Below are 27,093 nucleotides of genomic sequence, written 5' to 3' on the forward strand. Positions count from 1 at the left end.
CTTTGAAGAGATGTTTCCCAAATCCACTATAGGTTTTTATTTAAATCATGTCTTGTTGTATTAATGTCATGAAAGGCACTATTATATGTTTGCTTTCACAACAAATGGACTCCCCATCTATATTTAACTTTGTTCCTGCTTGCACTATGGTTGCGCCCTAACCATACAATGTCAAAAATGTCCCAGAAATTACTGTGGCCCCTCCAAACACTCCTACACTCCCTATAACTTTCAACCCTCTTTTTGCCATTGGTGTTTTCCAAATATGCGTTAAAATGCGTAATATTCTTGTATGGTTTTTCAAATATTTCTTGTGGTAGAATAATAAAGATATGATGAACTATTTTGTATCCTTTAGGGTCTCACAATAGTTTATACTTTTTCACAAAAATGCAGCGGGGAAAACCCACTCCACTCTCATCCCAAAACATTTTTCCATGTTGTCATATCGGGGGCAATCCCCCCCAAACATCTACTCCTGGCTTTAGGCCTGCATTAGCCCACTGTTTCACACTCCACTCTACTATTACATCATGAGGTGTTCAAATGATACAGATACTATCAACACACTGAGAACTTGTGTGTTTATGTGGAGAGAATGGTCATCTACAGAAGGGAACAAGGAGGCATTAGGGACTTGGAGGTACGGGAACTCAGGAAAAGGGCAAACGAAGGAGTAAAGGTAACATTAAGGTTTGCATTGCCATGTTCCCTTCATAAGCCTATGCTTCTTAATCCCTAGGTGTCACCTTGTTTGATGTTTTACAATGGTCACTCATTCACAATACTAAAACTGTGGCCCCAGTCTTTGGCACCAACTCTGGTGGTCCCTTTACACACAGAGCCTGAGGCTGCGACACTCTGGTGCATGATTTCTCTACATTAATCTACTCTCCCTCTGCCCTCTTACATGTTCTGCATTTGAGCCCCACCTTAGTTCTCCCAAATAAACCTGCAAGGGTTACCTCACCTATCTTTCACTCCAACCTCCCATTCAGACTCCTGGATGCCCACCGACCCAGCAGGGCGCCTTACCTGCAGCCGCAATACTGGGAAAATGATGGAATCCTTTGAGGTCAGCAGAGAGCAAGACCTGTAAGACTGGAGCCTAGTAGACAGAAGAAGGAGAGATAGATACACCTTAAAATATAATTGAATTATTGTGCATTATATAACTATATTCTGAGAGTAGCCCTTACAATGGCCTAGGGCATTACTCATTATTATCTAAATGTGACAGAGTCCATTTATACACACAAAGAGATGAATTTGCAGTCACCACAATGCTGTAATATAAAAATGAGGACTAGACACCTGTAATTCATTGTAATTCCAGAATTAGAAGAACCCACATACATTTTGAATCCAGCTGCTGTTCCTCCAACAAACATGCATACACACCTGCATGGCCGAAAAAGTAATTGAGACTCCTTTGTTATGGAACTCCTGCAGCAAGTCCTCGATTCCTACCACAGCAGTATAATCAATGCTGTTCACAAGAGTACAGTCCAAGACAACGGAGCATGGTAGATGACCTACAAACGAGAGAAGGACTCGTTAAAATTCACTCCAAACCAAAATAGTGATTTTCAATACCTTAACTTCGCAGACCCGGAGCTGGGAAACACAGTGGTCCATACAACATTCAAGACCTCTTGGTGATACATCATAAATATGCCACTGCCATTGCCTGTGGTGCTGGGTGGGCAGTCTAGGCTTCCTTGCCCGTTGGAGCACCTTTAAGAGTTATCAATTCTCAGCTATGCAGCATGCGCACAAAGGCAAAGCCATATGGTGCATCCATCCCTTTGCTCGTCACCTAAGGGCTCTGAATCTCTAACAGTTTCATACTCTGAGGCTATGGTAAAATATTACACTCGCTGGCAAGTCTGTCATCATGATTAGTCAGGGTAGGCAGAACTGAGGAGGCTGCAGTACCTCCTCACCAGCACCAAAATTGCTGGCACCAGTGTGCCCAATGAATGGACTACATGCTGCAAAATTAATTAAACTTATAGATCAGCAGGTTCCACTAGTGCAAAAAACTTTGGCAAGGGGATAGGTTTTTAATATACCTTATTTAGGAAGCTAGAAGAACGTCGCTCTCTTGTGCCCTGATTAAATGTAACTACTTAGTGGAACAACAGTGCGATATTTTTGATTTACTGAAATTAGAGTTTGATCTTTTATTTTGTTTTTGTAGACATATGGCTTTTATCCTCTTCCTATCTTTAAGTGGCTACATCTTTCCCAGATAACTTTACCACTGTATCTCAATAGGGAAAGTGTGAGAGGAGAGGGATTGTCAGAGATTTTAAAGAATATATTTTTTTTCAAACTCCTAACCTGTAATTTTGCCAATTCACCACTGAGTTGTCCTTCACCTTTGTGGGTGGAGATTGGCCTCCAGCTGTTTAAAAGCGGATATCTACACTTTTATTGCTCTTTATACTGAAGGCATGCGGAGGTTCAGTGAAGTTAAAGTGATGGGTGACTTCAATGTGCACATTGACGAGAAACAAGACAAAGGGACCCAGGAAAGTTTTGATTCTTTTGAGTCTCTCGACTTGAATGAGACGGCCTGGGGCCCCACTCATTTAGGATGCCACATGGTTGACACGATTCTGGATGTACATACTGTTATTTTCAAAGGTGATATTTCACCTATGTGCAGGACGCATCCTACTCCGTTTTGAAGCAGAACTTCCTACTACTAGGTCAAGGGTGTCACAAGTTCTTAACTCACCTATTTTCTCTAAGAAAGATAAATTGAAAAGACATACTTGGAGATCATTCAAAATGAATCAGTGCTGATTGTACTTAGGATAACCCTAACATCAAATGAATTATCTAGCATTATTGGCGAGTTGTCAGAGAGCAAGCAACGAGTAAAAAAGCTTCCATAAACCATAGAATGCTTAGTTCTCAGATTCTTAAAGAATCCGTAAGTTACAAAGTTCGCTAAACATGCTTGTAGGAAATCCTACTGAGTCAGAAACGAGAACCAATACGGCGGAATGTAAACTCTATTCAATGTATCAGGCTAAGGTCACTAATTTATGCATTAAAATACTGAATTCCAGAGTATAACACAGTAGCTGTTCTCCATGTTAAAAGCTTTCTCTAGTTCATCTTGCCTGTCCAGTATTATGCACTAATCTTAAACTTTTTGAGGTAACGTAACACCCACTATTTTAGTAAGACAGAAATATCAGCAATAGTCAAGTCCAATGCACTATTGGAGTGGTGTGGCTCACTGGTTAGAGGCGGCAGACCCGGAAGCAGGGAACGGCCCGGGACCAGGGTTCAATTCCCGACGCGGCAGGGTCGTGGACCAGTGTCAGCGGACTCGATAATTCTTGCCTCAGTGCCTACTCTTACCAGGGATCACACTCGGCAACTCTGGGCATTAGCTTGCCTCATCTCTACAACGGCCCCCCACATTCGCCGGGGATGCCTGGTTTCACCTTGGAGATACCCAGTAGGGACCATCTCACAGGGATAGCCAGGACGGGTTCCCCAGCGGTCTACAGCGCCACGACGCCTCAGGGCAGCAGTGCGCTTTACAAGACACATACATTTACATTTACTATCTGAGAGCCTGCTTCTTTATCATCTCCCTTGAGGAGTGGCCAGGCTTTTTGGGAGACCATAGGCCTTACCTCAGAAAATGGAGCTCTTAATTCTGTACTCAGAACCAATTCAGGCGCTCATGGTGAAACCTTTCATGTGGCAGCCATCTGTAAAATTGTTATGGTGCATCCCTTTCACGAAAAAGACCACTTTAAATTCCACAGAAATTGATAACTATTGCCCTACCACTTTGCAACCTGCTTCAGGAAGTCTCAAGAAAAGCTAGATGCCAAGCAGTTCTGAAGTTACTTTGAGGACTTTAATACTCTCAGGACCTTCTTTCCTGAGTAACGGCTAAAGGTCTTGACCCTTGGAAAACAGACGTAGCCTAGGACAAGGAAAAAAAAATCTACGTTGGTCACTGTCCTATAGATGAGGTTAGGTCCATGGATAAAGGTGACACAGTTGGAATAAAACCTCTAGATCGCTCTGCTGCTTTTATTAGGGTGAACCAGGCAGGATTGATCCGGCATCTGAGTGAATACATTAGTTTCTTATTGTTTTAAATTACTTAAAATCATAATTTAATATAATTTAATATAAATTAATCATTGATCTATTTTATGTGGGCAATTTCTATCCAATGGCACCTACAGTAAAACTATCTATTCTCCGCTCAGTGAGATCAGCATTAAGGAACTGTCCAAAAAGATTTCAGTCTTTTCAGGCAGACTGCTCCAAAGGCTTTCACTTTCCCCTTTTAATGCTACAAAGGTGGTACTTCTTGTATGGTGCCACAGGATTCATCACTATCAACCATTCAGTTCAACATCCATGTTCATCGCCTATCTGAGTTTATCAGATCATGCAGTTGTAGTGCTTTGTCCTATGCCAACAACACAACGCTCATTATCGGGCTAGACAATCAGGCTCCTCCTACCTGTGCATTGAATCCAGTTGTTATGGGAACCACCATGGCTCACTTAGACAGCATCCTCTGGCATCCCTTTATTAGGCCAGCCTTTTGTTTGCCACTAAAGTTAAGTCTCTCAGTTGTTTTGGACCAAGAAGGTTGCCCTAAATGTTTGCTGGTTCCTCCTAAATAAATAAATCATACTTTGGTAGAGCTGATTTGTGTCCTTTCATCCTTTCAGACTTAGGGCCATATGTATCAAAGTATTTCCCCATAGACACAGAATGAGCAAAACCCTTGGATACATCTGGCCCTGAGTCTATTGTAACCGGGTATATTTGTGCATGCTGGCTTGTTACTGACTTGTTAATTTTCAAGTTATTCTGAGTAATAAAAAAACATAAAATTCAAGTTACACAATTCTGATGCCTATCCTGACCTTTCAGCAAACACTAAAAATGCATTAGTCCCAGAATAGCATCTGACGTCAACAGCAATGTAAGACAAAAGTAAAATGTTAACATTCATGGTTAATCAATGTGTAAATACTGGCTATTAACCAAATGTATGGATTTTATAAATCTATTATACAGTTGTGGGCGACATTCATTTAGACACATTAAAATCGCTGTACAACAGGAACAAATTCCAAATTTAATGAACACTGTCATAAGCGTACTTTTATGTTTTGTTAATTATAATGGACAAGAAATAATATGCTTAAGTGACTCAATGACATTTAGGCAAGTCCCATTGCTTCGCCCTGCCCTGAATGCTCCTATGGGGACACAAGGCAGAACCAAAGCTGAATAAGAACATTCAAGGGCTTTGGGTGATCAACATACATTTGAATATTAGCAAAGGTGCAAGGTACAGTGCTGTACAAAACATTGTTTCTCGGGCATGGTTATGCCCCGCGATACAACAATTCTGCGTGCAGGTCACTGACGTGCTTACTGTGATGGCGCTGGAACCTCTGGCTTGCAGACCACACATGCGTTTGCTTAGTCTGGTTAAAGACTCGCAACTGGTGATGCGTAGACTTGTGGCAGTGGCAAAACTGTTGGACAAAAGATGGTTTGCGATGAACTGGAGAAAGCGTACACCCACCAAACGTCAATGGTTGGCTGATATGCCTTACTGTAAGGAACAATTGCAACTCCATGTTGAGGAGCTACTGACACCCTCACGACCCAAGGACATTTAGCAATTCCCCCACCTGCATATTTGTTGACACTCCTAGCTCTCTCATAAGGGTGGGCTCACGCACACTACTATTTACACTGGTTGTAGTGAATTTAATGACCGAAGTATGATATCTGAAACTGTGGCTGCTTTGCTGTATCTCTTATAAGTGGCGCTGTTTGGTTTTGTTGTACTATGTATGCATATTGCATGAATACCAGTACAAACAACAAAAAAACATTATGTTTATCAGAAAAAGATGCAGTCGTCATTAAAAGATTTCATTTCATTGAGCATATGCTGAAGCTATGAATAGTGGATACAATGATTTCAATTTTCTTGAACCTCAAGTGAGTAACAGTTTTGTTGAATGTGGCGACCAAAATAAATAAATCATGATCTGCCTTAAACTTAAAAAATTAGGTTTTTAAAATTACCATAGGTCGGAGCATGCATTTTATTTTTTAATTCAGCCATCCGGACTGTGTGCTAACATTCGCAGTCAGGGTGGTGCTTCATAAGCCTGGAGGCATCTATGCTAGCTGTAGAACAAAGGATTTATGTGCTCCAGTAAGACTCATGTATTTATTTTTTATGAACGAAAAAAATCTGAGCCCGCAGAATTCCTCCATTATTACTGTTTTGTGCATGCTCCCTGACTATAATGGGGATCAGAGGATATTCCTAGAAGCACAGTCATCTTTTATGCTCATTTTATTTTGCTGTCTGCTTTAGAAATAAGATAACCATGTATTCGTCCGGTTTGTAAAACTTGGAAAATGCAAAATATTCCATAAATGGATAATTGTGGAATGTGCAACATCCATTGAAAAAACCTACACAATCCCATTTCATTTGTGACGGCCCAAATTCCATTTATACGCCACATTATAAAATGACACAGATACGCAGAGGGAGATTATTCCAATCGAGTTAGCAATAACTTAGGATATTTTAACCAGATATTATGACCCAGATATTAATCATCAGAAAATGAATAGCCTCTGAACCACAGGTCCAGCCAGTCAGTTTCCCCTTGAAACTTGGGATGGAACATGCTCACTCTGTAAAGGCAAGACACACATTTAATAGCATTTCTCAAAAAGTTCTGTCATGGAGAGCGCATGAGGGGGTGAAAAACAGGCAGCACACAGGTGTCCGAGGAGAGAAAGAACGAAGACGACCGTCAGTTTGTAACAAGAATGCCAATATTTTGACTAAGCAAGTTAGTCACTGTTTAGACTACGCAGCCAAGATGCGAAAGAGATGCTCAAAATGTCAGACAGGGAACTTACTTTAAGCATCAGCAGAAAAACATGGCTGAGGGACCTGCTGTTATGCTAATGTAAAATGATTATTTTATATAAGCAAAATAGTTCAACTTCATTCCCGAAATATTATACTTGATCTATCTTGATCAACCAATCACATGAATCAAGCTATCAATTCTTGGGTCATTTTTGCAATTCTGGTTTGACACATCTTTAGCTGGCTTCTTGCCAAACAACTGTTTTTTCAAATAAATCATTTTTACTATAGATATATAGGAGGATTCTTGTCAGTTATCTTCAATTATAGAAATGTTAAATCGTCATTCACATTTTCCTTCCACCCACAACAGTACGCCGCATGGGACCATGGGTCAGCCCACTTTAACCATTGTTCCCTTCACTTTGAGTGACTGCATAAAGCATCTGTACATTGCTTCGATCCACCTAAAAATAGTTAATTTCTCTTCAGTGACAATACAGGTTCAAAATCTGCTTTATTAAATTTTTTTCATATAAAATTTATATGCTGGTTATTTATTTTGCTCACTTGCTCTTCGGGTGCCCTGTTACATGGTGATTCATTTCCATCCCCTTTTTAGGTCTCGGACCGTAGGCTGCGCTTGCGCAGTGTCGCTCCGAGATTTATTGTCTCCTAGAGTGGGGCTTGAACCCACCCCTCTTCTCCATTGGCTGGCTTCCTAAACGGAGGCCAGCCATTGGAGGAGAGGGGCTTCACTCTGTTCAAGCCCGTCTTTTTTAGATTTGGGGGCGTCTTTTTTCGCTTCTTTCTTGTTTTCTTTCTCTCCTCTTCCCATTGGCTGGAATTTTACATTCCAGCCAATGGGAAGAGGAGAGAACGAAAACCACGCCCGCATCCAAAAATCACAGGTCGTTACTCCGAGGCATTTCTGCTTCGTCTTGGAGAAACATAGTGGTGCTGCTTGGTTTCCCGCCTGCCTCTCAGCCACAGGATTTCACACCGGCAGCGTGGGACTCCCCCATCCCCCCTCCCCCAGGGTGGCTGGCTGTATGGTGTCTGAGGGGGCTCTATTTAGCTTTAGTAAGCGAAGGGGGCAGGGCCGCAGAACTATTATTTTAGTGTGTTCAGTACAGAGGAAGGGACCAAGGGGAAATTTAGGTGACAAGATACTCGCTCTCATCGCACCATTCCAAACATCAGACATTAATGATTTTCCTTCTTCTCTTTCTATCACCGCAGTCAGAGCCCCACCGCCACCTTGCAGTCCACGGACGCCAACAGGCACAAGCAGAGCAGCAGCTCGAGCTCGGATGGGGGCGTCTTCCATTCGTGGCCCTCGCACTCTCTGCAGCCGGACCAGGATGGCCGCGTGGAACCCTACGTGGACTTCACTGAGTTCTACTGCCTCTGGAATAAGGACTATGGGGAGCAGGGGCCACCACTGACAGCCCAGTGAGGGCCGCCTCGTCATTCAGACCAGCCACTGCCAGCGATTAAGTGAAACCCGGCAAGCCTCCACTGCCGGCAAGCCTCCACTGCCTGCGGAAAGAGGGCAGGAGGAGGTTCTCTTTATAAGCCATCCAAGTGGAATCCAATAGCCGGATGATCAGCTGTGTCCAGCGGTCATTGTCATCTGTGCTGACCACACTAGGGGGTTCATGGAGGACGGTGTGTGCAGCCCTAATGAGGGGCTAGTGGTCTATAGCAATTCATCATACGAAATCTCACCTGACAGCGATCTGCTGCCTTCAGCTGTAACCAGAGGACAGTGGTCATTGCCAGCCTCCTATCTGGGCTCCCAGCGGACAGGGTGATGGAGTGCCCATACCCAAGGAGGAGACAATACTCTGTACCGACTTCCCATATAGACAGTTTGCTGTTTTGTCAAGCCATATCTAGATGTAATTTGAGGAATGTGTGCTCCTGGCATACCTTGCTGAATAGACTGGAGGACTGTTCATTAGGCACGAGCCAACACATTCCTCGTTGAGCTGAGAACCGCTTGCTCACTTTGCTAGAGTAGTTTATACCCTACCCATGAGATGAAACATCTACCTAGTTTGTCACTGTCCTACCAGTTATCTTACTGTGCCGCGGACGTTTCCCGCCCGCCTGTCAGCCATAGGATTTCACACCGGCAGTCGAGGAAGTCTTTAAGGGACTATCCCCCCCCCCACCCCCTCACCCGAGCCTGTACGTTTTTTCGTGCCTCTGTTTCCCTACTTGGTTTTCGTGGTTTTCTTGCCTCTGTTTTCCTGCTTGTTTTCGGGGTTTTCTTGTTTTTGTGCCTCTGGTTCCCTGCTTGTGACCCGGTTTTTCGTGCCTCTGTTTCCCTGCATGGTTTTCGTGGTTTTCTTGCCTCTATTTCCCTGCTTGGTTTTTGTGGTTTTCTTGTTTTCGTGCCTCTGTTTCCCTGCTTGGTTTTCATGGTTTTCTTGTTATGTTATGTTAAATAAATTTATTAAGCGCGACTAACACCATTAGGTTTCTTGGCGCTTGTGCTGAGGGAGCAAAGAAAAGAAAGTTAGATAACAACTAATTATAAGACTCAGTAAAAAGGAAGCTTTTAAGAAGGGATCTGAACCTGGAGTAAGGAGAAGACAGCCTGAGAGAGAGGGGTAGGGAGTTCCAAAAGGATGGGGCTAGGAATGAGAACCTGAGGCCGCCATGTTTCTTCCTCTTAAATCTGGGAACTGATAGCAAGGCCATCTGAGATGACCGAAGATTGCGAGGAGGGACATACGGGTGGAGAAGGGAGGAAATAAAAAGGGGGCTGTGACCTGCAAGAGATTTAGAAATAATGCAGCCAAGCTTGAATTTACAGCGGGCAGGTACCGGGAGCCAATGGAGACTTTTTAAAAGGGGGCGAACATGTTGATCTCTGGGTTGGTGATAAATCAAGCGAGCGGCCTGATTTTGGATCAACTGAAGTCTCCTAAGTTGGTAATCAGGAATGCCTACATACAGTGCGTTTGCGTAGTCAAGCCTAGACATGACTAACGCGATCAAGGCCAAAGTTAGGGCCTCGGTAGTAAGTAGGCGAGAGATTTTACGTATTTTCCTGAGTTGGAAATGGCTGGAGGATACTACTGCGCTTATCTGGGGCGTCATAGAGAGGTCACTACTAATGACGACTCCCAGGCTTTTGGCTGAATTAACAGGGCAGGGAGGACTGCCCAGGCTTGCAGGCCAGAAGGAGGGGTGCCAGGGGTTGGAGGATCCCCCGACAAGAACCAACTCGGTCTTGTCGGGGTTGAGCTTCAGATGGTTTGAGCTCATCCAATTACTGATGAAGCAGAGCGTATTTTGAAAAGTAGTGATTGATTCATCAGAGGAATCAATAGTAAAAACCAGTTGGATGTCATACGCGTAATTAAACGCGGTGACATTAAACCTGTGGAGGGAACGTATTAACGGAGCCAGGTACAAATTAAAAAGGAGGGGGGATAAGGAGGAGCCCTGTGGGACACCGCAGGTCAGCTCGACCTGGGTAGCGGAGAACTGGGACAGCCTGACGGCTTGATGGCGTTGAGTCAAGAAAGACCGAACCCAGTCCAGGGCTGTACCCCAGATGCCAGCCTCTTTGACAGGGTCGACCAAAATATCGTGGTCGACCGTGTCAAAGGCGGCCGACAAGTCCAGGAGGACCAGGGCCTGACAGGTGTTAGCGTCAGCCCCCCTGCGCAATTCCTCCATCACAGAGAGGATGACTGCTTCTGTGGAGTGTGCAGGTCTAAACCCGGCCTGCTGGGGGTCCAAGACGCACGAATCTTCCACAAAAGTGCTGAGGGTTTGAGTTACATGCGACTCCAGAACTTTACTGAGGAAGGGAAGAAGGGAAATAGGGCGATAGTTGCTCATGATGAAAGGGTCTGCCGAAGGTGTTTTCAAAATGGCAACCACCTCGGCCTGTTTAAAGGAACCAGGAACCTCCCGGGTAGTCAGAGAGTTGTTTAAAAGGGCTAGGGGGGGTTCAGGGCAGGAAGTAAAAGTTTCCCGGAGGGCCGAGGGGGGGCAGCAGTCGCCAGGAGAACCAGAAGAGACTTTGTGCAAAAGTGAGAGAAAGTTGACTTTTGAAATAAGGGGGATCTGGGTTAAAGTGTGGATGTTGGAATGACAGGAGGCACTGTACAGAAGGGGGACAGGAGAAGCTTGGGCAGAAATGCTGGTTTTAATCTTGACAATCTTGTCCACAAAAAATTGGTTCAAGGAATCACATAGGGACTGGGAGGGGAGGGGCGCAATAGTAACTCTCGCTGGATTAGACAGTTCCTCGACAATTGAGAATATGTCCTTGGACTTGTTTGAGGAGTCCAGAATTTTATTGGAGAAATAGAGAGATTTAGCCAAAGTTATTGCTGACTTATACTCTCTCAGCCGAGAGGAGAAAATCTCTTTTGTCTCGGGGGAATACCCCTGGCGACAGTGCCGTTCTGCCTGACGAAGACCAAGTTTTAAGGCTCCAAGGTCCTCGGTGAACCACCTTTGGGCGTCATGACTGCGCCTCGCTTTAACTGGTTTTAAAGGTGCCACCGAGTCAGCAGCAGAAGTAAGCCAGTGAGTGAGGCTCTGTGACTGAGAATCAATGGAAATGGCAGGTCCAGTGATGGATGGAGCAGATGAACTGAGGAGGGAAGTGAATTTGTTTAAGTCAGCCTTGTTCCAATTGCGTGCCAGGAAGTTGGTTTCTCGAACCGTAGTGACAAGGGAGGGCATAGCTAAAGTGAAAGTGATTAAAAAATGGTCTGACCAGAGACAGGGGAGAATAAGGGGTGCAGAAATGTCTAGGCAAGAGGTCCAAACCTCTTGCCTCTGCTTCCCTGCTTGTGACACAGTCTCCGTGCCTCTGTTTCCCTGCTTGTGACCCGGTTTTCGTGCCTCTGTTTCCCTGCTTGTGACCCGGTTTTCGTGCCTCTGTTGGGTGACAACCTCCAAATTAGGGTCAGTTCCGACCATGCCAAAGGCCAATCATGCGCATCACCTGTACCCTATGATTGGCACACTTCATTATGACGTAGTTCCACTTTAAATAATGGCAAATGGGCATACAAGGCAACATTTTGGAGGAGGAAAGTGGAAGAATATATTTCTCCCATTGACTTCTATTGAAAGCAATTTCAGGCATGGGAAAGTCAAAATTAAGCAATTTGTGGCTTCAAAAATCGGGAGTTTGCCGCTTGAATCGGGTCTATATTAGCATGTATGACAAGGGTACATTTTCTATTATGAATATTTACAAATATAGAATTGCCTTTTGGTTTAGCGGTTGCATCGCATCGGGGTCATTCCACCCAACAATGCCCTTGTACCGCTAAACATTGCACTGCAGCTGACTCGTGTGATAAAGGTTCGGTTTCCTTTCTCGCTCCTTGACTCCGGTTTCCTGCCTACCAGCTGTACAGAAACTGCCGGAAAGGAGGAGCCTGATTATTAGATGCCTTCAGCAGTATCAGCGCCCTGGTGACAGCTCCAGTAGTATCGGGGGCTGTGGGGGGCGCTGCCGAAGTCTCTACTGAAACATCAGATGAACTTAAACTAGCCCGAGGGCGAAGGGGGCGGAAATGTCTATAAGAGCGAGGGCTCACTTTCGATTCTCTCCAGTGCGCTGAAGGAAAGCACCGCAGCCACTGACTCAGCTCCAGAGGTGGGCTCGCGCCCATCTCCTGCCTGACCAGCTCTGCACCAAGCTCGTGCCGCTCTCCACAGAGCTCACGCCCATCCTGCAAGACCCTCTCTCCACAAACCTTGCGCTCATGTCCTGTTAGACCCGCTTTCCACAGAGCTCGCGCCCATCTCCTGTTAGACCCGCTCTGCACATCGGGGTCCTGCACGTCTGCTCAAGAACATTGACAGTCGTGAGAAGTCTCCCAACCGCGCCACCTTTGCAATGTCGGAGCAGCAGAAACGCAACCTGGAGAGGTACAGCAGCTACACAGAGAAGATCGTCATACCGAGGCATGTTCTAGGCTTCCTCACACCGTTGCTGCCACAAGGTGAGTTGCTACTGTTAGGGGTGCATTCGGCAGCATACTTAGAATGAGGAAAACATCTTGTGTGTGGCTCGCTGTGTGTGGTTCGCTGTGTGTGTGTGTGGCTCGCTGTGTGTAGCTCGCTGTGTGTGTGTGTGGCTCGCTGTGTGTGTGTGTGGCTCGCTGTGTGTGTGTGTGGCTCGATGTGTGTGTGTGGCTCGCTGTGTGTGTGTATGTGGCTCTCTGTGTGTGGGTTTGTGGCTCGCTGTGTGTGGGTGTGTGGCTCGCTGGGTGTGTGGCTGTGTGTGTGTGTGGCTCTGTGTGTGTGTGTGGCTCTGTGTGTGTGTGGCTCTGTGTGTGTGTGTGGCTCTGTGTGTGTGTGTGTGGCTCTGTGTGTGTGTGTGGTTGTGTCTCGCTGTGTGTGTGTGTATGTTGCTCGCTTTGTGTGTGGCTCGCTGTGTGTGTGTGGCTCGCTGTGTGTGTGGCTCTGTGTGAGTGTGTGTGTGGCTCTGTGTCCTCTAATACTCTCTACTACTCTCTAATGCTCACCTATTGCCATTGTAAATGACAATACCATTTATGTTTTAAAAAAACAAAAAATGGAAAAAAAATGCCATTTGCAATGCCAATAGCTCTAACTTTAACAAAGCCGAGACCATTGCATTGTAAATGCTTTTTATAGCAGACCTTCTGTGACTCACTTAATGTCTACTTCATTGAGAAAATCGTGGACATAAAAGCCAGCATCCCACAATCTTCGAGTCCCACAGCCCTGATAACAGCCTTCATCAATAACACTGACATTCTTAACAGCTTCCCCCCTATTACCCTGGAATTTTTCCAGAAACTACTAGTAAGAATTAAATCTGGAGCCCCGTCAGACAGATGTCCCCCACATATCTTAAAAGACTGCCTCTCGGCCTTCCCTACTGCTGCACTCACTATCCTGAATGACTCACTAACCTCCGGTTTAGTGCCCTTGGCCTTTAAGGAAGCCACGGTCATACCACTCCTAAAAAAAAACGGGGCCGATCCAACTTGCAAGGCAAACTATTGCCCGATCTCCCAACTTCCCTTCCTTGCGAAGGTAATGGAGGCTCACGTAGCCAAGTGCCTGTCCAACTTCATGGAGGAAACAAACTGGCTCGACCCTCACCAGGCGGGGTTTCGCCCCGCCCACTCTACGGAGGCGGTGGTTACTGCGGTACTAGACACCCTCCGAGACGGCGTAGACAAACGCTCCCCCCAGGCCCTGGTGCTCCCGGATCTGTAGGCCGCATTTGACACGGACGACCATACCATCTTGATCGACCGTGTCACCCAGGCCGGAGTCCAGGGCACAGCAGCCAGCTGGCTGAAGTCCTTCTTGGAGAACCGCTCCCAGGCAGTCCGACTTGGAGAACTTGTCGGTGCCAAACAATACATTACATGTGGTGTTCCACAGGGCTCCTCCCTGTCGCCCCACCTGTTCAACATCTATATCCTTCCCTTGATTCAGGCTCTTAGAAATCAACAAGTGACGGTGTTCAATTATGCAGTTGATCTACAGTTGCTCTTTACAATCGATAATTCTTTAGCATCAATTTCCATCTTTCAGTCAACTATGAGGTTCATCCAAGCCTGAATGGACCAAAATCATCTAAAATTGTACCCGGGAAAAACCGAGCTGGCCCTCACTGGAGACAGCGCTAGGTATTGGGGCTCACATTATTGGCCATCTGAACTGGGCCAAGCTCCTATCCCCTCATCCTCGGCAAAGACACTTGGAGTCACCTTGAACAGTGATCTCTCACTGAAAACACAAGTGGGCCAGGTGGTCTCCAAGTGCTTCTTGCAACTCAGGAAAATTCGGAAGGTGCGGAAGCAATTACCCAGGTGGTACTCGCGACGGTGACATCCCACCTGGACTACGCGAACTCTGTCTACCTGGGTCTACCCCTCTTCCTCCTGAAACGTCTTCAGATGGTACAGGACTATGCTGCCAGACTGATTCTGAGCAAACCCAGATGGCAACCTGCCACCCCATTGCTGATAAAACTTCATTGGCTCCTGGTGGTCCAGCGATGCACCTTCAAGACAGGATGCATAATCTTTAAATCCCTCAATTGTAAAAGCCCCAAGTTTATTGACAAACTAATCATCAAGCATGTCCCGCCCCGAAATCTGCGCTCTGCCCACCCGGGCCTCTTACAGACACCGTCGTTTAAACGCAAACGCTCTGGTGGCTGTAGATTTGGAACACTGGCCCCCCGTCTGTGGAATTCCTTTCCTCTGGAGATTCGGTCCTGTCCGGACCTTTTGCCATTTAGGAAAGCATTAAAACTTGGCTTTACATACAAGAATACCAATAATTCCATCTAACCCTCCGTCAGTCACATCCTCTGCCTCTTGTTAGCGCCAGGAAACCAATCGGTGTTAGTGCGCTTAATAAATCATTATTAACATAACATAACATATAGCGCTGTTGTCAAGCATGTAAGTGACATTGTAACTTTGCTTAGGCCATAATTTAATCTGGTCTCCTTCCCAAACAATACATAAACAATAATACTAAAATTCATATTGGGACTGAAAGGCCTTATATTTAAACAGCATTACATAGAAAAACAGCCCGAGGAGTTAAAGTTTTAGAAAATGAAAATTTTGATTGAATGCATATGGCGGTCACGTTTAGGTGGTGGCATATTCTCTTTTCACCTTTTCACTTTTTAGGTACTGCCTTGCAATTAAGAAATAGAAAAATAACTATCACACTGGCTTGACGAGACCAGCCATGTTGATCACCAAAAGACTATGGCATATGAACACACAGACAAATTCTGACACAATAAGCATTAGCAAAGGAGGCAGGATTGGTATCCTAAGAAGACAGACCCGAGGCTCTGCGACGTATTGTGCTTGGAGGTGACATTTGGACCCCCACACATGGCTGGGCTCTCACTGAGATATCGGGTGATTAAGCTACGCTGAATTTGATGAATGCTTGGATGCACCAGAGCTGCGCTGGACTGTGATGAGAGACTCCTCATCAGGTGATGTGCAGAGCTCCACCGGGGCTGCAGGCAGAGAAAATCCAATTTCCCAGGGACCAGCCATGCAGCAGATAAAACCGGGGAGAGGTGTGCCCCCCTCCCCTGACTGCACAGAGACTAGCCCCGCAGACAGGGAATGAGTCATCCATTGGGAGAGGCATGCAAGAAACTCCACAGAGAACAAGACTATTGCGCTCGAGGAGGTGAGGGTGAAGAGGGGATTGCCTGGGGAGTTCCCCATGGGGGGCAGAGTGAGTGGAGCGCCGCTAATTGGGGATGTGATACTTTGCCTGGCGAGACTGGCGACGTTCGGTAAGTGCCCTCTCACATTTCTTCCCCCCAGCTCCTCTCCCCTATGCCCACACCCAGGAGGGGGGGGAGCCTAGATCCTGGCTGAGGCGCACTGACTTTGGGTGCACTCTCCAATACCGACCTGTCCTGGGGAGGTGAAAGCATAGATGCATGTGCTCGACCTTGGTGCCCATGACCACTAGGAGGGGGACAATGGGCAAACACAAGTCCCAGGCGGAAATGGCTCAAGGACAGATTAAACGCTATACCAAAACCACTAAGACTGGAACCAGGAGAGACATTTTACCCCCCCCCCCCCCATCATTCCCCCAGAGGCTCTGGGGAGGTTGATAAGTCTGCCATAATATTGAAAGCCATGCAAGTCTCTAAAATGGCGTTAAAGGACAAGATCGGAGGGTTGGCGATCGAGGCGTCACTCCTCCGCCAGGACTTCTGAATGCTATCTCGGAACACACCATGGAGGTAGAGTTCCACGTCCCCACTGCAGAAGATTATGTGGCCACCTCTGGAAAGAGATGAAAATACTCCAACATATGGTGGCAGGATTGTAAATAAGGGCCAAGGATGCAGAGGATTGATCCCGGAGAAACAACCTCCACCTGGTCAGGGTCCCGGAGAGCACCGAGGGCACGAAACCAGAACAATTCTTTACTGTCTGGCTGAGAGCCTGGATACTGGCAGAATCAGTGTTACCATGCTTTGTGCTGTGCCCTATCATCATGAGGATGCATAATTATGCCAACACAGATGCTAGCCTACGCTCAGCCAGTCTGAAAAAGTGCTGACTTGTGGCTCGGCCAAGGTGTTGCTCTTCCCTGATTACACTCTCAAAGTACAGAAACAGTGCAGGTCCTTTGTTGAGGTCAAGCAGAAGTTAGGGCCTTGCAAATCTCCTTAAAGCTCCTCTATCCCACCAGACTGAAGATGATCTTTGAAGGAAATCACTATTTAATAATATGCTGAAGGCGTCCTGGGATTTAGTGGAGCCAGCGCCAGGAGGACTCCCCAGAGGATCAAAATGCAGGCAGAAATCAGGGTAGTTCCCCCTGGTCATATGGACTAATCCAGAGAAGGGGAAGATGCAGGCACCATAGAGAGAAACGGCCCCGGTTGGGTAGCGGGGAAGGCTTCTAAATAAACTATTGCACGCCCAGCCATTATAGGTAGGGAATTTAACTCAGTTGTGGACAGTGTGCTGGACTATACCACCCCCTTGCATGCCTCCCGGACGGCTGTTTCTTGAGATCACGGACACTAGGGGCCTGATTACAATGCCCGACGGTTGGACTGCCAGCCGCTGTCGCAGCGGTCAGGAGACCGCCGATAAGCACACGGGCAGTCCGACCGCCGTATTTCGATGCGACCGCTTAGATTCTTGCCCTCGCGCGTGTCATGGGAGATCTGATCAATCTAGGTTACACTTTTTATTATTTTGCAATTTCATTCTTTTTATACAAAAAACATTTTATTACCATTAATTGAGAGCAACTGAATTATTGATTTTAGAGATACGTATAGTATACTGCTCAAGTTGAACAACGAGGAATGTATTTTTCACGTAGACTTGTTTTTTTAAATTGCTCTGCGGGCCTGGCTTACAATTACCTCTTTTTAGTTTTAATGATAGGGCAATACTGTAATTTTTATCAGTTTTATTATTATAGAACGATGAGGATCTAAAAGTGTATGAATTTTTTTAAAATACATTTTATTGACATATTTTTACGTATGAAGGCAATCACTTTGTTAAAACATATTTTGAGAATATACATAGTTGTTATCCATATTAAATATTTGATATAACAGAACCTAACAGAATAACTTCAATGCAATTGTATATGGTAATTATATATATAACAGATAGATATGATTCATGATGTCTACTTATTCTCTTCATGTTACGTGCTTCATAAGATCTGATTTCAGAGTCTATCACGTTAGACGGTGTACCCACTGCAGGCAGGACCCGCCTGCGATAGTCCGCCCATCTTTGCCATGTTTTAGAATGTTTCTGTGGGCAGACGAAGGCCTGGAAGACCGAGATCTCCAGGCTCCTAAAGAAATCCATACCATTTTCCCATGCCTTAATCGCAGGTGGTTTATCTTATTTCTAGGTCCTGGCAATTTCGCATTTGGCGATGGTGAGGCCAAGCCAGAGGAAATGGCATTTGTACTTATTGCCACCTACTTTGTCTGTAATGTGAAGCAGAGCCAGTCTAGAGGATCTAGGTATTTAAAATCCAAAAACTTCGGTAATGCATGTCAGCACCTCATTCCAAAATCTGTCTAGAGCCATGCATGTCCAAACGGTATGTATGAAAGTGCCGTCATCAGATGGAAAGTGCCGTCATCAGATGGACACCGTAGGCACACAGGAGACACAATCATATTTGCTGTCCATAATCTAAGACGTGCATAGTACGCCCTGTGAATGTATTTAAACTGCATAAGACATAGTCAGGAGGAGATAGCAGCTCCACAGGGAGATTCCAGGGCCTTAGTCCAGTCCTCAGCGTCTAGGGGACCAATATCGACTTGGTGTATGAATGTTTTAAAAAAAAGCTATTTCTTTCTTTTTTATGCACTTTCAAGGATACTCTTGTACCCGATTAAAGACTGAATTGATTGATTGATGTGGGTCTGTATGGGCGCCTGAGTCTGGAGCATACGGTGGCATGGGGACCACAAAGACCGCACAGCATTATATGCTGACAAAGCCCTGTTTAACATGGGCCATCCAGACTAGTCTCTCATGCACATTATAAAATCTAAGAAGACAACTTTGGCCTGATGATAAATTGGGAGAAGTTGGCTCTTTCCTCAGTTAGTGGTCCAGTAATCGAGCTGGCCATCCCTGGGAGCTGCACTTTACGATGTGCCTCCAATTTGAAATATTTGGGAATGTATACATTGTTAGACTCAGCACAGAGCTGGGAGCTCAACATAAACGAGAGGCTCAGCCAACTTCATACCCAACTCGAAATCTGGGACAAACTCCCACTTTTGATGATGGAACAAGGGGCTTTTTTTTAATTATCGCCCTGCCCCAATGGCTTAATCTCCTTCAGAACTATCCATACACTCTACCGGGGGGAGGAAGGGGAAGGTTCCTCTAGCTACAAAAATCGGAACAGTCCCTGTGGAATTCAATAAAGTGGATGATGATATCCACTGTGTGTCACCATAGCTCAAGAAATCCTACCAAATAGGCCCACTTTGATAAATTGTATACAAAAATATGAAAACAATTTTAGTAAAAGTACAAAACAATTTATTAAAAATATACAATGTTATACATCAGTTATTGTGCCACAATATACAATGCTAAAAAACAGTGTAAGCACCCTCTTATTGATTCAATGGTGCACATATGATAAACACACACAAAATTAAAAACACACAATGGTTAAAAACAAGTTGTCGACGCAGCGTTTCGGTTTCTAAGTTGACACCTTCATCAGGACAGGTTTTTTAAAAATAAATTCATCAATCATTCAAGTTGTATTCCTCTGTGTTCAATGGGAGGAAGGGGTCCTTAAATCATCACAGGACATCATTATCCACGAGTAAATATGAATCATGGAGACATCTCTTCGTGTCTCAATTTTGTTATGGAGTTTTCTTTATGAGGAAAAAGGAGCCACCGTTATAGAGACCTTATTTTGAATTTCCAATGAGATTAATGGACCAGCATAAAGTGCAGCACGTGACCGGATTGTCTCAACTGCCTTGCTTTTATAAAAATGCTGTTCGTGGGGTTTTTTCTCAATTAACCACCCTTGTGTCCGGTATTCGGCCTCCCTGCTCCTTTCTCGCTCGGTACTCTTCAGGATGTCAGCCGTGTGCACCATTGAATCAATAAGAGGGTGCTTACACTGTTTTTTAGCATTGTATATTGTGGCACAATAACTGATGTATAACATTGTATATTTTTAATAAATTGTTTTGTACTTTTACTAAAATTGTTTTCATATTTTTGTATACAATTTATCAAAGTGGGCCTATTTGGTAGGATTTCTTGAGCTATGGTGACACACAGTGGATATCATCATCCACTTTATTGAATTCCACAGGGACTGTTCCGATTTCTGTCTTTCCTCTTACTCCTCGTCCCGTCATTGGATTTTTGAGGAGACCTCCCTTCTTGTTTTCTATCCTCTAGCTACAAGCCATTACTACCAATTTTATTTGGGCCGGGAAGCAACCCACAGTAGCCTTCAATAAATGTTTATGATCCCACTTTATCAAAGGGTTAGGATGTCAGCTATCAAACACTATTATCAGGCCTCTCAGATGTTACCCATAGACTACTGGCTTTATGCTGAAAGGGCGGATTAAACTATGTTATGTTATATGACACAGCTTATCACCTGTGAGAGCATCCAGGTACCGGAGCGTAGGTCTGAAGGTGCTCTTAATTGAACATCCCATTCTTCAGCTTCTTGTGGAAGTCGAGGAGCGGAGTGGCGGTCTTAATATGTAGAGATAACTCATTCCAGCTTTTGGCTGTGATGAAGGAGAAAGTGCTACCTCCTGTCATGCTTCTTTGGATGATTCATGCGAGGTGAGAGAAGTGGAGATTAGATGTCTGGAGAATTGGTAGAGCTGGAGTTGTCCAGTGAGGAAGGCTGGTCCTGCGTTGCGGAGGGCTTTGTAGGCGTGGATGAAAAGCTTGTATTTACAGCGTCTCTGGATGGGAAGCCAGTGCAGTTTGCGAGGTAGGGCATGATGTGTCAGCTTCTGGGGATGTTAAGGATGAGTCTGGCAGCGGTGTTCTGGATGGTTTGGAGTCTTTGCTTGAGTTGGCTGGAGAAGCCAATGTATAGTGCATTGCTGTAGTTCAGTCTGCTGGTGTAGAGGGATGGGGTGACCGTGCGTCTGGTGTCATTTGAAGACTTTGTAAAGCATTAGGAGGATCTGGCAACAGGATGTGATCACAACGTTTTCATTGAGAACTTATCATCAAGGATGATGCAGAGGTTTCTGGCATGGTCTGTGGGCATAGGACTCATGTTGGCTAACCACCAGGAAGAGTCCCTGGTGGAGTTCTTGTTTCCAAAGATCAGGATCTGAGTTTTATCCATGTTGAGTTTGAGGCAGTTCTCTGGCATTCAGTTTGCTACGTTGGACATGCAGCTGGTGGAGTTGACTCCAGGTGGTGTTGGTTGTGCCGGAGAGGAAGAGGATAAGCTGAATGTAATTGGTGTAGGAGACAATGATAATGTTGTGTGTTCCCATGATAAAGGCGAGAGGTGCCATGTAAACAAGTGAAAAAGGTTGGGCTGAAGGAGGAGCCCTGGGGGACGAGGCAGACGAGCTGCTTGAGTTCAGAGGTGGAAGTGGAGAGTCTGACCCATTGTGTCCTGTTGGAAAGGAAAGAGCTGATCCAACTTAGGGTGAGTCTTTGGACTTGGGAGACGGTATTGAATGCTACCAAAAGGTCAAGCTGGATAAATGCAGCAGTTTCTCCTCTGTCCACATCTGTTGCTGCAAGGAGGGCGGTCTTCATGCTGTGATTGCTGCGGAATCTTTATTGGATGGATTCAAGGAGGTTGTGCTGCTCAAGATGGGTGGAGAGCTACTTGCTGACCTCTTTCTCCAGGACTTTGGCTGGGAAGAGTAAGAGCTAGATGGGCCTGTAGTTGCTGAGGTCCTTGGATTAGCTGAGGGTTTCTTCAGCAGAGCAGTGACCTCTGTGCATTTCCAGCTGTTAGGGAAGTATCTGCTGAAGATGGAGGAGGTGATGGTGGCGAGGTTGGCACTGACTGATCAGTGTGCTTCCTAGGCTGTACATGTGGTGAGGGCACGGGTCTGTGGGGGACTCTGAGTGGACAGTGTGCATGACTCTGGTGGAATCACCTGTGTTGATCGAGCTCCAGGTTGTAAGGAGGCGGATGCTCCTGGTGGTGGTGGGAGGTTGTGTGATGATGCCCTCTATGGAGGGTTGGGGTGCGAAGTTGGAGTATAATATTGAAGATTTTGTTGTGAATGAAGTCCGAAAGGTTGTCACAGAGGATTTGCGAGGAGATGATGATGTTGGTGGTGGTTGTCATGCTGGTGAATTCATTGAGGATTCTGAAGAGTTCTTTGTCAGTGTTGGAGCAGGATTTTAGTCTGGTCACGAGTGCCACTTTTCTGACTTCTTTGATTTGTGCCTGGTATCTTCTAAGAGCAGATTTGGAGGTGTCTCTGGAGGTCTCTGCCTGTCTCAGCTGTCAAATCTCGGCTATCAAACTGAAAGCAGACTTCGTGGGTCTCTGGACTTTTATTGCAACTTTACAGTAACAAAGCAAGCGGACATTTCGGTGGTATCTGGAATATAATTAACTGCTGGCCCAACACACTGCGAGACATTAAGTGTTACAGGAGTCACATGAGGGCATCACCCCTCTGGCACGGAGTGTGGCTACCGGAGGTGCCCCAAATGAGTGGCTTTACGGGATGGGACACCATTAGGATATCTAAGATAGACGACCTACGAGAATCACCTCATAGGAGATTGGACCTTGTGCTGCTGTCTGCGCTTCGTGGATGAACCAGGAGGACCTGCCCAGGGAGTAGAGTGCTCGTGACCAGGAGGACGGGACTGCGAGGACCAACAGGCTGTGCGTGCAACATCTAGCACACCTGCCGCCTCTTCCCGTGTCTCCGCCTCCTTTTCTACTGCTGGTATAAGTACTGTTTCACAACGCGTTAGCGGGACGCGTGCGCGGGACATCACCCGGGACGAAGCCCGGACTAAGGGCGGACCCTCTGAGACCCTCCGAGAACCGAGGAGACCGGACTGGACATATAATCCTGGTATTTATCCTGTGACACTTTGCTTTTAAATTGTTGAGTCTTTGTGCCCTCGGAATCCACGTAGTGATTTAATACTTGTGGCTGACATGTCTGAAAAACAGGGGGCCTTGTTAAACAAAACTCTTGATGATTATTTCTCTAAAGCTTCCCCAGACATGCCTTTGGAAATAGTCTTGGCAGAGCGTCGAGCAGAGCGCCGCCGCTCTGTGGAAAGTTAAAAAAATCGGCACTTGTCGCCATTATCCATACCCCCCGTGAACACCAGTGTAAATTCCCAGCTAGCTGACGTCATTGTCCACACAATGGACAGTCAACACGTGGTACCAGTAGTTAGTACCCCCTGTATAACTAACTCTCCCCAACTGGATACGATTGGTCTTGAGGGCATTACACATACGAGCACCCCTAATGCCCTAAGACCGTCCACTCCTAAACCATCAAAAGTAGTGTATAGTAGAGCTAAGAAACCCTCGCTAGTTTCAAGGGTACATGGGCCACCCCCATGTAAAAAACGACGGAAAGGTGGGGCTCAAGTGCAATCAAAATTAAGTCACTCAGATTTTGGGAAAAAGGCCAAAGGCCCTGCTGTCAGCACCGTTACTACACCTGTTACTATACCTGTTGACAATGAAGGGCCTATTACAATTGCCCCTCCGCCATCTACTGCTGTGGCCATAGACACGGAGGACATTATGGAAGTCTCTGTGCAGTCTAAGGCGCCTATAATAGCCTGCGATTCTGCTACTTTAGATTCTATAGAAAACTTAATTAAAACCTACTCTGCATCTATCTTGGAGAGGTTGCTCGAAGTAGAATCTAGACTAAGCTCACTTGAACATGCACTGGGAAACAAGGGTGAATTGGTTGTAAAAACCCCAAACATGTTAAAGCACAAAACATCTAACGTGACTAAGCCCAGCACAGTTGCCTCAGTTCCATCAGCTAGTCCTACACCGTTGGCGAACCCCCCTAATTTGGTGCCCAAAGGGAACACTATAACAACCGTTCAATTAATCCCACCGCCAAATAACCCACAAAACAAATCTGCTCCTAAGCCAGCTACTGCCATAACTAAATCATCTAATGAAGTAGCTAGCATTCCTAATGAAAATCAACGGATGGAAGCAAGGGGACAAAAGCCAGGATGGGGAAGGCCCAAATCGATTCCAAATCCAGAATTACCACCAGAGGCAGTGCCCTTTGTGGTAGTTCTAACGGGGGTTCCTGTGTTACCAAATAACAAAAGGGAGGGCTTTGCACAGCTTAAAAATAAGATCATGCATTGGCTAGGTCTATATAGGCCCATAGCACCTCATATAAATGGAGAAATTGTGCATGTCCGCCGCCTCCAATGGTTGGGAAGCCGATCGAAAAATATTGAGGGAGATGTGGTGGTTGTAAATTTCAGGGATCCCAATGCAGTACAATTTGTACTAAATTGGCCCCCGGGAATTACAAATAATTGCATAATACCCAGGCCATTGACATATTTCTATCCTAGGTCTGTGGTTTTTCCCTCCCATCAACAACTAGCCTCCCATGCAACATCCCAAATTACATCCTGCACTTATCCATCAGTTATGCAGAGGGCTGGCAATACACAACAAATGATGCAACCACCTATTAGACCTAATCCCATGGAGCCCTTTTATCCCCCAAATCCTCCACCTGCACCTGGAGCTTTTGGTTGGAACTATGTCCCGCAAAGGCAAAATAACCCCAATAGAAGAATGGACCACCTAAAGCCCTTTACCCCTTTAGAAACCATTAACAGGTTTGACATTTTCAGCGGTCTAGATGACTGTGATTGATGCCAGCAGCCTAAGGGGTTGGATGGAAATGAATTGTTGAATGTTAAACTGTTGGGGGGGGGGGGAATAGGGAGTGAACCCTGTATTCAAAGAACTGATGCTACTATTATTGAAACTATTTGTTTGGAGGATGCAATCGTATTACCTGTGTTGGTCCCTAAAATTGGGGACAGCTCAACAATAAGGGGAGGTGTTTTACCACAAAATGATTTGTTCTTAGAATCTGATGTAACTAGCCAAGAATGTCATACTATAGTGCCTGAGGTGGTGGGAGATGTATTGACGCATCCAATTCAGGAACCATGGCAAACTATCAAATTGGTTTCCTGGAACATAGCCGGGATTTCAAAAAACTTAAGGGACCCGGAATGGTCAAGCTTCATTGATACCTTTGATTTCTGTATGATGCAAGAGACCTGGTCAGTTGAAATCACTCACAGGCTAGGCTATAAATCCTATGGTATTAGTGCGATCCCCTCCAGAAGTGGAAGACCCTCGGGAGGGTTGTTGATTTGGGTAAAGGTTAACCTAAAAGTGAATATAGAAGTTGTGGACACCAATTCCCCTGATATACTAATCTTGGAAATTAGTGCTTCCAGAGGGAAAAAACTTTATTTGGTGAACGTCTACAACAGACCAATACCTATTTCAAAGGAATCTCCCTTACTAACCCATTTAGATCTCCTACTGGGTAACTTAGACACTAGAGAGAATTATGTGATCATGGCAGGGGATTTTAATTGTAATTTTGAGCCTGTTGTGGGGTTCAGTGACATCTTCTTAGAAGAAGACGAGGCAAATGGTATCCCTGTTTTAGACAACATTAAAACAGTTAAATGCTGCCCCCAGGCCCTCCAAATGAACAGGTTATGTGCGGAATATTGCACTAGAGCGTGCAATGGGCGGTTACCTTCAGATGCTAAGAAAAAGCCTACCTTCTATAGAGGGAACTTTAAAAGCAACATAGATTTCATTATTGCCTCGGTGCCATCTTGGGAATTCCTCCTTGACATGGAGGTAATAGAAAGATTAGAAAGCGACCATTTCCCTCTAGCTCTGCAGATCAAGGACTCCCTATTAGGGGATTCAGTTTTTTCCTCGACTGGAGAAGCAACCAATTGTGACCAAAATGAGATACATATTAGCAACAATAGACGTTCCCTCAAATGGTCACTAATATTGGATAATGGTGAAATTATTGTAGAAATCTATAAGCTTTTTGCTAGCATCTTTGGAGGATATTTAAATAACAGCCTAAAGGAGGGGAGTGGTGGTCTTTTCATGAAACTACACCAAAAAATTTTTGACGCCTTAAAACCCCTAGTCACTAAGATGCCCAAGAAAGGGCAGCAAAAATTACAAAATTTGCCCCATAGTAAACCCTGGTATAATAGAGACTGCAGGGAGTCCAAGAGGGCACTCTTAACCGCAATAAAATCAAAGGATCGTTTAGACATTCTGTCAGCCAGGAATAATTATAAACTGGTCCAAAAGACATGTAAAATGGCATGGGAAGAAGCAAAATGGGCAGATCTCCTGCATGCAGCAAAAACTAGAGATAACATAGCGTTCTGGAGGCTGATAGCTAATGGAAACCATCAAGGCAGAGTGGTCAAGGACGTCTACCTAGACGAACAGACATGGGTAAACCACTTTTCTAACCTTTATAAGGAATACGAGGCACCCATTTTAGATAGAACTCTAAGCAAGGCCATTCCGGGGGATACCCTGGATTTTACTTTAGGTGAGACAGAACTGGCAATTACCCAGATTAAGTCGGGTAAAGCCCCTGGGCTAGACAAGATTCCGGGAGACTTATACAAGCATGAAGTAAAAATTTGGGCTCCATACATTAACCATCTGTGTAACGAGCTATCCCGGAGTCTAGACTTCCCAGAGAGTTGGAAGGGGGCTGAAATAGTTTTAATATATAAGAAAGGCGACAGGATGGATCCCTCAAATTATCGCCCAATAAGCCTTATGGATATTTTACAAAAAATCTATTCAAGACATATCCTATTCCGAGTTAACGATTGGTTGGAGGAAAAGGCAATCTTGTCTAGATATCAAGCAGGATTTAGAGCCAAAGTGAGTACCATTGATCAAATTTTTCGCTTTTGTTGCCTTTATTGGAAGTATATCAAGATCAAAAAAGGGACAACTATATGTAGCGTTTGTCGACTTAAGGGCGGCGTTCGATTTAGTCCCACGTAATTTACTGTGGGAAACATTAAGCCTAGTAGGGA

At 45.3% G+C, this 27,093-nt stretch overlaps 1 protein-coding gene across 3 annotated transcripts in view; it reads right to left on the bottom strand.

Moving 5' to 3' along the window:
• SLC26A11 (solute carrier family 26 member 11) overlaps window positions 1–27,093 on the bottom strand; it is a 300,059-nt gene that overhangs the window by 4,033 nt on the left and 268,933 nt on the right. For all 3 annotated transcript variants that reach the window (XM_086931048.1, XM_086931049.1, XM_086931050.1), the window contains 2 exons: window positions 1,402–1,535; window positions 1,036–1,108 (listed from right to left, as the gene is read on the bottom strand). In XM_086931048.1, coding sequence (XP_086787174.1) covers window positions 1,036–1,108; window positions 1,402–1,535 — 207 coding nt within the window. The remainder of the gene's footprint in view (window positions 1–1,035; window positions 1,109–1,401; window positions 1,536–27,093) is intronic.

This window comes from Lissotriton vulgaris, chromosome 7 (assembly GCF_964263255.1).
Source record: "Lissotriton vulgaris chromosome 7, aLisVul1.2, whole genome shotgun sequence".
Lineage (NCBI taxonomy): Eukaryota > Metazoa > Chordata > Amphibia > Caudata > Salamandridae > Lissotriton > Lissotriton vulgaris.